Source organism: Notolepis coatsorum, assembly GCF_963971535.1.
Source record: "Notolepis coatsorum genome assembly, chromosome: 6".
Classification (NCBI taxonomy): Eukaryota; Metazoa; Chordata; class Actinopteri; order Aulopiformes; family Paralepididae; genus Notolepis; species Notolepis coatsorum.
Window position 1 is genome coordinate 172813424 of NC_140170.1, and position 15018 is coordinate 172828441.

At 48.3% G+C, this 15018-nt stretch overlaps 1 protein-coding gene across 1 annotated transcript in view; it reads left to right on the plus strand.

Moving 5' to 3' along the window:
• Positions 1–11571: 11571 nt before the first annotated feature.
• The window catches only part of LOC311229753 (protocadherin-1-like), a gene marked incomplete at both ends in the record, with an annotated part of 32627 nt that continues 29180 nt past the window's right edge, over positions 11572–15018 (plus strand). Inside the window, 2 exons of the mRNA XM_084315828.1 lie at positions 11572–11653; positions 11797–11833. Of these exons, the coding sequence (XP_084171954.1) occupies positions 11572–11653; positions 11797–11833 (119 nt within the window). The remainder of the gene's footprint in view (positions 11654–11796; positions 11834–15018) is intronic.

Sequence of the window (15018 nt, forward strand, 5' to 3'; positions counted from 1 at the left end):
ACATACAGACATACTGTACACACGTAACCAGGGTGGTTAGTGAGTCAGTTACAGATGATGTACCTGCTCTAAAATGTCATCAGAAATGTCATAGTTGCAATATATTCTAGTGTGGTTACCTGAGGTCTGGTCTCCAAATTATACTCCATGTTGGTAAAAGCAACACTTAACGTTAAACCAATACAGAAACACGATTCTTCACTAACTGACACTGGTATTAAGAATCTGGTACTATTACCATAGTAACACCATGACAACGACCTCAGTACCATAGTAACACCATGACAACGACCTCAGTACCATAGTAACACCATGACAACGACCTCAGTACCATAGTAACACCATGATAACGACCTCAGTAAGTACTGGTCGAATCAAGTAGAGATTCAATTAGAATAAATCCTTTATTTATCCCAAGGGAAATTCGGCACTACAGATCACTCACAGTAAACAATAGGTAGTCAATAAGACTAAAATAAGAATATAATAATATAAAAAATAAGAATAAAATACGGTCCGGGATATACATTCTGGTATGTATATACTTTCTAAAATCTTAAATATAAAATATACATTAATAAGTGTAAAAATAAGAGCGGCTACGTGGTGCAGTGGGCAAGGCGCTCACCACGAATACTGGAGACTGGGCTCGAACAGGTACGAGCCCAGCACTCCACATTGCTTTCAGTTTAGCTGGTTGTCCGCACTAATACACATTGGCCGTATTAGGGGGAGGGAAACTGATGGGTGGGGATCGGGCGTTGTGGACAGCGACTCCTACAGGTCGGTTGGTGCGCCTGTGCAGTAGAATCAGGAAGCGACGGGGGCGGGGCCCCTCCAAAGCCCAGACCCCTGACGCTGAAAGATCGAGCCGCGCAGGTGGAAAGATGCGACTGCTGTTACCTCGAGTATCGGAGGGGACTCGTGCTATGTATGACTTAGTCCACATTGCAGCCGGCTTGTGGGAGGCATGAAACAGCATTCAAAGACAGGGGAGGGTTGAATTGGATGATACGAAAATTGGGATGGGAGAACATTTTAAATGGGAGAAAAAGTGGATAAAAGAAAATCAAAAAAAAAATAAGTGTAAAAATAATAATGTGTAAAGTGTCCAGGAAGATTATGCCAGACTGTACTGTCACCCTGTGCTCAGTGATGCGTTATAGAGATGGCTGTCGGAATGAAGGACTTCCTGTGCCGTTCAGTGTTGCATCTAGGGAGTCTTACACTGAACGCGCTCCTTCTATCAGCCAAGTCCTTGTGTAGTGGGTGGGAAGGATTGTCCATGATGGCGTGGAGCTTAGCAAGGCTCCTCCTCTCCGCCACCACCGCTAGAGAGTCCAGCTCCACCCCTACCACATTACTGGCCTTCCTGACCAGCTTTTCCAGCCTGTTTGTGTCCCCCGCTCTCAGTCCGCTGCCCCAGCAGGTCACAGTGTACAAGAAGGCGCCCGCCACCACCGACTCGTAGAACATCCTCAACATCCTTGTACAGATGTTGAAGGATCTCAGCCTTCTGAGGAAGTAGAGTCAGCTCTGGCCCTTCTTGTAGAGTGCCTCTGCGTTCAATTTGTTTTCGATGTGGACTCCAGGGTATCTGTAGTCCTCAAAAATGTCCACATCGACCCCCCTGATGGAAACGGGAGTCACAGATGTACTCCTCCTCCCCAGATCCACAGCCAGTTCCCTAGTCTTTGTCACATTTAGCTGGAGGTGGTTATTTTCGCACCATGTGACGAAGTTCGCCACCAGTGCCCCGTATTCCTCCTCAACACCGTCCTTTATACATCCCATTATCGCAGCAGAGTCATCAGAAAACTTCTGAAGGTGGCAGGACTCTGACTGATAGTGGAAGTCGTTGGTGTAGACGGTGAAGAGGAAGGGAGAGAGGACTGTCCCCTGCGGGGCCCCGGTGTTGCTGACCAGTGTCTGACACACAGCCTTGTAGGCGCACATACTGTGGTCTGCACGTCAGATAGTAAACAACCCAGGACACCAGGGGGGCCTCTACCTGCATCACCTCCAACTTCTCACCCAGCAGCCCAGGCCTTATGGTATCAAAAGCACTGGAGAAGTCAAAGAACATGACTCTCACAGTGCTCCCCGGCTTGTCTAGGTGAGTGTAGGCTCGGTTCAGCAGGTAGATGACAGCGTCCTCTACCCCCAGTCGGGGCTGGTAGGTGAACTGGAGTGGGTCTAGGTTGGGTTTGATCGCCGGGGCGGAGTTGCTCCAGGACCAACCTCTCCATGGTTTTCATAATGTGAGAGGTTAGAGCCACCTGCCTGTAGTCCTTGGATGTGCTGGGACAGGGCACTTAGGGACAGGGACCACACAGGAGGTTTTCCACAATGTAGGGACTTTCTGCAGCCTCAGGCTTGATTGATTGATTGATTGATTGATTGATTGATTGATTGAACATTTTATTAACAGATTGCAGAATGGGTACAATACAGTACAGCTCAATACACACAATTGTTAAGGGGATGCAGACCAGAGAAAGACTTTCGTCTTGTTTACATCAGGGTCCCCCATTTTCAATTCATCATAACATATATGACATACATGACATACAGATAGACAATACTGCTACATCTATACATTTATGACATACCAGATTTACAAATACAGTATTGTTTGTGATACAGAGAGAGTATATACATTTGACGAAGAAACTGTACATTGGAGGTAGTGGGGTAGGGGGGGGGGGGGTAACTGTACATTGGATTATCGACAAAACCTTACTTGGTCCCAAGAAGAGGGTCTCGTGTATTATTGGGTTAGGGCATTTACTGTACATTGGAGGGGGTTGGGTTAGGACATTTACAGGGGCCTGTTTCGGATTGCAGTTTCCCGTAGGTGCTCTTTGAGAGTGGTTTTGAAAGTGGGTAGTGATTTACATTCCTTTACAGCTCCGGGTAGGGCGTTCCACATTGATGTGGCATAATTGCTAAACGCGTTTAGTCCCTTGTTTGAGCCGAATCTGGGTTTAACATGATTTGTGGAGCTCCCTCTGGTGTTGTTACAGGTTGAAAAAACCCTCAGCTCGGAACTAGGCAAAATCTGCATATGGCTCGCCGACAACAAACTATCATTACACATGGGCAAAACAGAGTCCATTCTCTTCGGTTCAAATAACAAACTCAGCAAGACCGACAGCTTCTCAGTTACAGTGGGTGACAATATTGTCACAAGGAAAGATGAAATTACCTACCTGGGTTCCATCCTAGAGGCTAATCTTTCCTGTGACAAAATGGCATCCAATGTAATAAAAAAAAGTCAACCAACGAACTCGATTCTTGTACCGGATCTCCTCTCTGGTAAACAAGAATACCCTAAATACTCTGGCAGGAGCACTCATTCAAGGGTACTACGACTATGCTTGCACCTCATGGTACCAAAGCACCTCAAAGGCACTAAAAACCAAATTACAAACATCTCAAAACAAACTAGTCAGACTACTACTTGACCTGACTCCTAGAACCCACCTCACCCCTGCCCACTTTGACAACCTAGGATGGCTTAGAGTAGACGACAGAGTACAGCAACTTGCAATGGGCCTGGTCTACAAGATACACTACACGACCAAGGTACCCATGTACATGTCAAAATACTTCCCAAAGGTCAGTGAATACCACGGTCACAACACCAGAGGGAGCTCCACAAATCATGTTAAACCCAGATTCGGCTCAAACAAGGGACTAAACATGTTTCGCAATTATGCCACATCAATGTGGAACGCGCTACCCAAAGCTGTAAAGGAATGTGAATCACTACCCACTTTCAAAAACACTCTCAAAGAACACCTACGGGAGACTGCAATTCGAAACTGGCCCCTACAAATGTCCTAACCCAGTTGTACAGTAAATTACCAAGTATGGCTTTGTCAGTATTCCAATGTACAGTGTACAGTGTCCCCCACCCCCCCCCCCCCCCACACCTCCAATGTACAGCCCCCCCACCCACCCACCCAACCCCACCCCACCTACCCAACCTTCTCCAATGTACAGTTTCTACGTCAAATGTATATACACTCTTTTTCTGGACACTTTTTGTATCACAAACAGTACTGTATTTGCAAATCTGGTATGTCATAAATGTATAGATGTAGCAGTACTGTCTATCTGTATGTCGTGTGTGTCATATATGTTATGATGAATTGAAAATGGGGGACCCTGATGTAAACAAGACGAAAGTCTTTCTCTGGTCTGCATCCCCTTAACAATTGTATGTATTGAGCTGTACTGTACTGTACCCATTCTGCAATCTGTTAATAAACTTTTCAATCAATCAATCAATTGTGGTTGTGGTATTCACTGACCTTTGGGAAGTATTTTGACATGTACATGGGTACCTTAGTGGTGTAGTGTATCTTGTAGACCAGGCCCATTGCAAGTTGCTGTACTCTCGTCTACTCTAAGCCATCCTAGGTTGGCAAAGTGTGCAGGGGTGAGGTGGGTTCTAGGAGTAAGATCAAGCAGTAGTCTGACCAGTTTGTTTTGTGATGTTTGTAATCTTGTTTTTAGCGCCTTTGAGGTGCTTTGGTACCATGAGGTGCAAGCATAGTTGTAACTGAGGGGTACAATTCCCTGACTGTATTGATAAGTATGGTATCATTAAACCACTACCGCTTTATGTACTTTAATTACTGGCCATACAGTACACGATATATGAATATGATGAACACTTCCCACAATGAAATCGGTTCCAGTCAAAGGTATTAATCAAGTATTTAATGGAGCAAAAGGTACATAGGATACTTTACATTATTCTTTGAATGCACTTGTAAGGCAAAGGAATATGCGTAGGCAAATCAATAACGAATGTCCATTCTCTGGTTACGCAGGAGGTAATTATACAACCTGAATCTGAGGGAATTATATCTATGGTGCACTAGTAATATAGCGGAGGATACTGGAAGGGGTTCCCACTGGTTGTAAGCCAGCAGGGGGGTAGAAGATCTGTCGGTAGTAGGACGTCTGGTCAACGATGACTAGGGAGACTTCAGGTACAGAAGCCGGTGCAGTAGCCTCTTGATCCACAGACGAATACAGCTTGGTTCTCTTGTAGACTGTAGCTCCACAGGGAAGAAAGCTAGTCGGCCTCAGGCTCTCTGGGCGCCGACTCGACTTGACTCCTCTCGGGGTAAATCCAACACGTGCAGGCGTCGGCGATTATCCGCTCCATAAATCACAGGACCAAAGCAAATATATTCCAGCCGCAAAGGGCTATGTAGTCGTCGGGTAGATTAATCCAGTGTACATGTCCATACGGTTCTCGCCTAGGTCTCCTCGGGTGAAAGCACCATGCGGTCGGCCCAGCCTGGATAAGAACTCTAGCTAATACGAGAAAGCGTTGGAGATGCTGGTCACTATAGAATTCTAACCGCACGATACACTATACACAAATAGACTATTAAAGACTTAATAGAAATATGTCGCACTCGACGGTATAGCGCCAAACTCTGACAATTCAGTTATTAATTCGCACGCGGTCTCGATGCTCTATTCTGAGGCCAAACAGGCCATACTTCACCGCACGTTGTATCGTGGGTGAGGCTTCAACTTATCGGTAACATACTAAGGACGAAGGGTACGGAGGTAAGGGAAGAAGGGGCTTCTACATTCACCTGCGCCGTATTTATACGCACGGTGAACAAAACTAGTTCCACTCTCACTCCTGTCGCGTATCCCTGGGCAAGGCAGGGCATGTCCAGACACATCTTGACGGTGACTTTGAACCTGGCTACGGAGGCCGGTCCCTGGCGCCAGTGGACCGCTGTCCAATAGGAGAATGAAATATTATGGTCTGGGCTAAAGGGATATTCCGTGTATATGTACAAGGAATATACAGGGGATATCAAACGATATACAAATACTATGCAATATATATCAATAAATAAATATATATATTCGGTTTAATCTGATCCTTTGTAACAGCCGCCCCCTAATTAGTCCCACCTAATTAGCTAAGCAGAGACAGATTAACCGCACTGTCCACTACTCAATGTCTGTTGTGAGGGATCGGTCAGTTCACAAAGTCATGGGGTCATGGTCGTCATCGATGGTATCGGGGAGCCTTGGCAGTTCTATTAGCCTCGCCACGGGTCGGGTGTAGGTCCGCCCTTGGACGAGCACTTCGGCTGCTCGGACCTTTCCGTCGGCACCGGTGATCACTTTGCTTACGCGGCCAGCCGGCCACATAGCTCGGGGTAGTGACTGGTCGATAATCATGACGACTGTTCCTTCTGTCAAATTGTCTCTCTCTTTCACCCATTTCTTGCGGGTCTGTAGAGACGGTAAGTAGTGGAGTAGGAAGCTGTTCCAAAACTTGTCAGCCAATACTTGACTGTACCTCCACATTCTTCGGCCGTTCGCTTCTTCAGGCCTGTACATTGTCTGTGGTAGCGCGGGGTCCAGCCGCACCATCAAGAGTGTGTTGGGGGTGACTGGGTCGACATCTGCTACATCACTTGAGACGTAACCGAGGGGCTTTGAGTTCAATACTCCCTCGATCTCCGTGAGGACTGTCATTAAGACTTCTTCCGCCACGGTCTGGGCCCCAAGCACGGCGTACAGGGCTGTCTTTATTGAACGTACTTCTCGTTCCCAAGTTCCACCGAAGTGAGGTGCGTTCGGGGGATTAAACTGGAAGTCAATCTGGTATGGAGCGAGGTGGGTCTTAAGTTCTGGGCCCATAGCTTGGAAGCTCTCTCTCAGCTCTCTTTCTCCGCCTTTGAAGTTTGTCCCGTGATCAGACAACAATATAGACGGTTTGCCTTTCCGCGATGTGAATCTTCGGAAGGCCATAAGGAATGAGTCTGTGCTCATGGTTGGAAGGAGTTCTATATGCATCGCTCGGGTGGTCATGCATTTGAATACAATACCCCACCGCTTCTCGGTGCCTCTTCCTTTCTTTATATACAGCGGGCCGAAACAGTCCATACCGGTGGAGTGAAAGGGCTTGTCGCCAAGTCGGAGGCGACAGGGAGGTAGGTCAGCCATCCGGGGTATACTGGGCTGCGCTCGCCACTTACGACAGTCTAGACAGGTTCGCTGGAAGCGCCGCACTGCTTCTCTCCCTTGCAGTATCCAATAACGACGTCTGATCTCCGCGAAGACTCTCTCTGCCCCGGCGTGATGCACATCCTCGTCGTATTTCTTTATGATCAGCTCTGTGACCTTGTGTCGGCTGTTTAAGACTATCGGGTACTTGACGTCATCCGGTAAGTCTGGGGCTCTCCGCAAACGACCACCCACTCTGATGAGACCATGGGCGTCGCTCTCTGGGGCTAGGTGGAGCAGTCTGCTGTCTGATGGGACTGGCTTTGCTCCCTGTAGACAGTCTAGCTCATCGGGGAACGAGTCTCTCTGGGCTCGTTGTAGTAGAAGAAGTTCCGCTTCTTCGTAGTCAGCTGCAGTAATGTCAGTAGTGAGCTGAACCTCTGGGTGGTGCCACAGGAATGTCTTTAGCTGCGCACTCTCTAGGGTGAGGCAATCGTCTATGTCGGGGTCTGTGGAGACGAGTGTGTTCAATCCACAGAACATAGATTTCTTGTTTTCTGCCTCCTCTTTACTCGCTTCCCGTGGGGTGGGTGTAGGCCACTCTTCTTCCGGGAGCTTGAGGAACTCTGGCCCGTCACTGTATAGGTTGTGACGGGTGAGGTCATCCAGGGACATTCCCCGGGTGATGACGTCAGCTGGGTTGTGTTTTGTGTCCACATACCTCCAGCTTGCTACTTCTGTTAAATCTTGAATCTCTGTGACTCTGACTCCCACGAAGACCTTGTATCTGCACGAATCAGACCGGATCCATGTGAGTACTGTCGTGGAGTCTGACCACAAGATTGTTCTTTGCACCGGAATGGTGAGTTCACGTTGGATTAACGTGGCGAGTTGCGCTCCTGCTAGGGCTGCGCAGAGCTCTAGACGCGGGATAGATTGTTGCTTTCGTGGGGCTATTCTTGAGCGAGCCAGGATGAAAGCAGTATGTATTTCTCCTCCCTCCTCTCGGGCACGCAAGTAGGCCACCGAACCGTAGGCTACTTCGGAGGCGTCGCTGAAAACGTGCAGGTCCATCTGGCACGTCTCCGGCCTCACTGTGGGTGGGAAGTAGCTGCGGCGTATGTTAACACCTGGGAGTGAGCTGAGTTCCGTCTCCCACTCTCTCCATGTGGATGCAATGTGTTCGGGTATGGGGTCGTCCCAGCCCTGGTCCTTGTCCCATAACGCTCTTACAATCATCTTTGCCCTGGTGGTGTAAGGTAGAATACATCCCAACGGGTCATATTGTCTGGCGAGTGTTCTGTATACACTCCGTCTGGTGGTCGGTAGTGCAGTCGACCTTCCCTGCTCCTTGGTCAGGGGTGTGTGTTTATAATGGAGCGAGTCTGTTTTGAAGCGCCAGACTAGTCCTAATGTCATTTCTTGGGCTTCTCCTGGGGTGGTCGCCATCCAGGTCTCGCTGCTTGCTGCCTTGTCCTCGGGGGAGAGGCTGCGCAATACTTGCGGGTCGCTGCTGGCCCACTGCCTGAGATCAAAGCCGCCTTTGATCAGGGAGGCGCGGAGCTTGAGTAGAAGGGCCTCGGCTTCTTCTGGCGTCGAGACGCTTTGCAGACAGTTGTCCACGTAGAAACTATTTTCTACACTTTTTCGGACCTCTTCATCAGCTGCTGGGTCCTCTGCGACGTGTTTTTGCAGTGCAAACGTAGCACAGCATGGGCTGCATGTGGTTCCGAAAGGGAGGACTTCCCATTGATAGATGGCTGGTTGCTCATCCCCGATCCTCTCTCTCCATAGGAACCGCAGCAGGGGCTTGTCCTCCTCCACTAGTCTCACCTGCAGGAACATCCCTTTGATGTCGCCGCTGATGGCCACCTTGTCCTGGCGGAAACGTAGTAACACGCCTAGTAGGGAGGGGCCGAGTGTTGGGCCGGGCAAGAGCTCTTTATTCAGATTTTGTGATCCGATCTGGTAGCTGCAGTTGAACACAATACGATCCTTGCCGTTGTGGTGGACTTTGTGGTGCGGCACGTACCATGATTCGGTCGTCTGATCGGCCTCTTTAATGTCAATTTTCTTTATGTGTCCCGCTGTGATTAGCTTGTTAATCTCAGCGCGGTACACAGTCTTTTGAGCGGGGTCTCTGGCTAGGCGCCGCTCTGTGTTCAATAGATACCGCTCCGTCGCTTCTTTTGGGGCGTGGAAGGTGGGCATACCCTCTCGCCTCAAGAGTGGAGTTGTGTATCTCATCACTCCGTTGACTTTGACTCTTTGTCCCTTGCTCGAGGAGTGCTATGGCGTAAATGTCTTCCTTGGAACGAATGTCTTTCTTTTCGTTCTTAAAGGGCATTGTCTCTAGTGTCCATAGCCTCTCGACATGCTGTAGGAGGGTGGTGTCTTCTTCTGTCACTCTGGAGTGGAGGCAGCTAGTGGCTGCTGTTCGGTTAAGAGACTTAGCGAGGGGGCCTTGTAATGTCCATCCTAGGCGGGTCTCGACTGCTGCAGGACAGCCTCTGGGCCCTGTGTGGACCCGGTCTATCGGGACTATGAGGTCTGCATGGTCGGAGCCTATCAGCAGGGTCGGGGTGGCGCCGTCTATGAGCGGGATAGGTAGTTGACGCAGGTGCACATATTTATCCATCAGCTTGGCGATGGGGTAGGTATACTGCGACAGGCCTATTTCTTGGCTGGTGAAAGCATTAGTAATCCTATACCGTCTCTCTGGCTGCCCGCTTGCTGCGATAGTGAAGGAGACATTCTCGCCCTTTATCGTCTTTAGATCTCTTCTTATTGTCCGAATCGTCATCTGGTTTTCGCTCCCCCGCAGCCCCAGCTGGGCCGCAGCGGATGCGAGGAGAAGGGTCTTCTCTGACCCGTCGTCAAGGACGGCGTAAGTGTCCATGACCTTGTCTTGGTAACTCAGGGTTACGCGGACCACCTTTAAGAGCACTCGGGCGCCAAACTCTGACAATTCAGTTATTAATTCGCACGCGGTCTCGATGCTCTATTCTGAGGCCAAACAGGCCATACTTCACCGCACGTTGTATCGTGGGTGAGGCTTCAACTTATCGGTAACATACTAAGGACGAAGGGTACGGAGGTAAGGGAAGAAGGGGCTTCTACATTCACCTGCGCCGTATTTATACGCACTGTGAACAAAACTAGTTCCACTCTCACTCCTGTCGCGTATCCCTGGGCAAGGCAGGGCATGTCCAGACACATCTTGACGGTGACTTTGAACCTGGCTACGGAGGCCGGTCCCTGGCGCCGGTGGACCGCTGTCCAATAGGAGAATGAAATATTATGGTCTGGGCTAAAGGGATATTCTGTGTATATGTACAAGGAATATACAGGGGATATCAAACGATATACAAATACTATGCAATATATATCAATAAATAAATATATATATTCGGTTTAATCTGATCCTTTGTAACAATAGTCGTAGTACCCTTGAATGAGTGCTCCTGCCAGAGTCTTCAGGGTATTCTTGTTTACCAGACAGGAGATCTGGTACAAGAATCTAGTTCGTTGGTTGACTTTTTTGATTACATTGGATGCCATTTTGTCACAGGAAAGATTTGCCTCTAGGATGGAACCCAGATAGGTAATTTCATCTTTCCTTGTGACAATGTTGTCACCCACTGTAACTGAGAAGCCGTCGGTCTTTCTGAGTTTGTTATTTGATCCGAAGAGAATGGACTCTGTTTTACCCAGGTGTAATGATAGTTTGTTATCAGCGAGCCAGGTGCAGATTTTGCCTAGTTCAGAGCTGAGGGTTTTTTCAACCTGTAAAGTCTCATATTGATTATGTGCTGGAGCACATCACACAGCTGAGAGGCACAGGCTTTGAGTACCCTTGGGTTTAGGCCTTGCCTGCGTGTATTTTGCTCAGCTGTTTATTCACCTGGTTTGCAGAAAGCCACACTATGGGGGTCTCAGGTGTTGGGGGGAGGGGCGGGTCGTCAAGCTGTACCAGGAAGGCTGCACCAGGAAGGGGGGGGGGGGGTGGGGTTGCTGGAGTTGAGGGGCTGAGAGGCGGCGGACAGGGCAACTGGACTTGTGTGTGTGTGGGGGGGGGGGACAGAGACTAGCAGGGGCCACTGAGTCAATCCTGTTGTAAAACAGGTTTAGCTCATTAGCCCTATCCTTGTCTCCATCCACTCCCCTTCCCCCCGCCGGTTTAATGCCGGTTATGGTTTGCATGCCCAACCAGACTGATTTGACATTGTTTTTCTCGAGTTTACCCTCCAACTTCCTCCTGTAATTGTCTTTGGCCTCCCTGAGGTTGGTTCTCAGCAGCCCCTGAACTCTTTTTACCTCCTCCCTGTTACCTGCGTTGAAAGCCCTCCTCTTTTCGTTCAGTAGGGCTTTGATGTCCTTAGTGACCCATGGCTTGTTGTTAGGGTAGCAGGTAACAGTCCTTGATGGGACATTGGAGTCCACACAAAAGTCGATGTAGTCTGTGATACTGTTGTAATCACGGCGAGAGCCTTCCTCACCCCTCCTCCTTCCTCACCATCACCATCACGGCGGAAGCCTCCCTCACCCCTTATCCTCTCACACCCTTATATGGGCAGCATCCGTTCCCCGGTTTCCCACGCTGCCAGCACCTCAATCAACATGGCTGTGACGGATTCCCTCATCAGCGTGAGTGAGGATACTTCAGCCCGCAGATCCTGTTCTACCCTCGTCGGAGTGTTAACCTTACTTCCTAGGTACGACGACTAGCTCTAGCCTTGCTACTCAAACCTTGTTGAATTGCCTTGTCCTAATCCTGTTCTCTCTGTGCCCCAGGACCACCGTCCTGGTACTTCGCTCACCTGGACGCCCGGTGCGGCACATGGAATGCACCATTCCTCATCTCGAGAACATTCTTGTACCTGTCGCACATTCCTATTTGTGAAACTGTCTGCTTCCCCGTGCGGCACATGGAACGCACCATTCCTCATCTCGAGAACATTCTTGTACCTGTCGCACATTCCTATTTGTGAAACTGTGCTTAGGTAATCATAATTAAAACCAACCTAAACCGCTCCATTCTCTCTCCTCCTGTGTTCTGCAATTGGGCTCCGCCAAACCCCTATCCTAACAGAACACTCCGACCAGATGACGAACCCAGCATCACCGGAGCCCGGAGAATGGAGGGAATTCCAGACCGTCCTCAATGGACACGCCGTTCTGGTAAACCAACACTCACAATTACTGGATGAAACTATTACCCAACTTGGCGCTCTCACACTCAGCTCTGCGGAGCGAGACAACCGATGTAACCGTTTTGATGCATACATCTCTGCCCAGCCAACCCCACCTGTCGCGCCCCCATACTGGGAGCCCCATGTCCCCGCACCAGAACGCTACGACGGGGACGTCTCTAAGTGTCGTGCCTTTATCTTCCAATGTTCATTAGTATTCGGACAACAGCCACAGACCTTCCTAAGTGATAAGTCTAAAGTCTCTTACCTGTCGGGTCTGCTCAAAGGTCCCGCGTTATAATGGGCAACCGCCCTCCACTTCAGTCGGTACCCCCTCTGCGATTCATACTCCGCATATATCGGCGACATGCGCAAAGTCTTCGACAATCCTCCTGGGGGCTCGGATAGTACTGCCGGCTTGTTCACAATCCGCCAAGGTAATCGCAACGTGAGCGAATATGCAATTGAATTCCGTATCCTAGCAGCAGGTTCCGAGTGGAATGACACGCCATTACGAGGGGCTTTTCGCCAAGGCCTCAGTGACGTCCTAAAGCAGGGGTCAGCAACCTTTTTGACATGGAGTGCCTGTTTGAAATATAGTTGTAACTAGTGTGCCTCAACAATATTCTATGCATCATAATTTTTTTTCTCATAATCAGGTATTTTTAATGATAATTTTTACATTATTACATCATTATTGTTATTGTTATTATTTTTGTATTTTATTTTTTTATTGTTATTATTAACAATATTATTATGATGGTTGTATCAACCCTAAATCTGAGTTGGGGGGGGGGGGGGGAATGCAATGCAGACAAACAGCTGCATACAGTGCGACCATTTCACTCACATTTGCCCATTCATTTTTGGACACATCACACACCATCAGTGTGTGTACTGTACGTGTGCTGTCATAGCTCCACCTACAGACCTAATGGAGAACACCAGGAGAACACCAGGATGTGAATGGAGGGTGAATGTGAGGTATATCGTATAAATAAGTTTTGATTGATCGCAAGACTACACTGTAAAAAAAAAATAATAATAAGTTACCAGAACTTAAAAATATTGAGTTCAGTTACTGTGCATTAATGTTTTCAGTTTTCAATCCATAATAAGTTAACAGAAAAATAAGTACACAACCACATTATTTCAACCTAATAAAACTATGTTTATTGTCATTGTTTTAAGAACACAAGTTGACTTGGTAATACTCACATTTAGAGTAAAAAAAATGGCTTTTAACATGTGCAATGTTCAATGAAATAGACAAATAAATAATAAAATGTTGATTAATCCCACTGGTCACAATGGTGACCGTAATAATGTTTTTGTTATAAGGCTCTGCAAATATTACTGAATGATGTAGCAATGTATTTCCAGCTAAATTGAAATAATAAACAAATAAAGGGTCTCAATTAAATATGTGGTAGTAAAAAGAACCTGTGGGAGGATTTCAACAAGATAAATGCGACAACAGTGCAAAATAGTTCACTATAATATATATAAAAAAAAAAAAAATGATATATATATTTTCTTTTATGTTTTTTTTTTAATGCTGCCCCCTGTGCCTATGAAAATGCCCCCGCGTGCCTATGCAGGCACGCGTGCCTAGGGTTGCCTACCCCTGTCCTAAAGGATGAATTGGCGTCCAAGGAGAAGCCGTCTTCCCTAGATGAGCGAATTAATTTAGCCAGAGAACTGGACACGCGCCTTCGCGAACGCCGCAGTGAAAAAGCTAGCGGTGCTCGTCCGCCATTGCCCAGCTCACCTCGCTCTCCCCCCTCCGGGCGCACCGTCCGCGCCGAGCACAGCCTCTCTGAACCTATGGAGCTCGACCGCTCTCACCTCTCTCCCAGCGAACGCCATCACAGACTCCAGACGGGGGCATGCCTGTATTGCGGTCAACTTGGCCACTCCCTCGCTGCATGTCCGATTCGCCCAAACGTTCCGGCTCGACAGTAATGCTGGGGGCATGTTCGGGCCCAAATTATGCTCCCAGCTCCGGTCCAAACATGCAATTCAGTGCCACGCTGTGTTACAACGGCCAACGGGAAGCTTCTCTCGCGAATAACTCGTCACACCAGACCCCTCCGCCTCCTGCTCTCAGGGAATCATAGCGAGGTTATCCGCTTCCACGTCACTAATTCCCCCCATAATCCCATTGTTCTCGGCATGCCTTGGCTAAAGCTGCACAACCAGTGGCGGCTCGCCACTAGGGGCGCAAGGGTGCCGACCCACCTGCTGGCCAGCTGCTGTTAAATCAGAGAAGAAGACAATAAAACTTTTTCGTTTTGGTGTTTTATAGCCCTATAAATAATATAAACATGTTTAAAATGAATAATATTTACTCATTTTAAGTATGTTTGTATTTCCAATGCACAATATAATGTTATTATCTAAATTAAAAAAACATCGTTTTCATGAGCAGGAAGTGACGTTTTTTTTTATTTTTTCGTATTTCTCGCCCGGGCTAGAAGCGATAGCGCTCTGAGTGCGCGTCACAGTTTGATCGCTGTCTCCGTCACAGCCAATCAGTGCATACGGCGTTGTGCGTTGAAATATGACTATTATGTTGGAATACGAGCGCGATTTGAAGCGGTCTAGGCAGCAGCGTGAACTTCCGTGAAGAATTTCCATAGCCGCATTTTCGTGGAGACGCTCTCTGATTGGCCGACGCGATGCCAGTTTTTTTCCATAGCCGCATTTCTCGGGTTGGCTTAGAGAGAGAATGCGCCAGGAGGAGGTTTATCACAGCAACAGCAGTTCAGTCGACTCGTCAACAACAACAGCAACTACACTGAGCTTAGGCACTCTTTCAAAG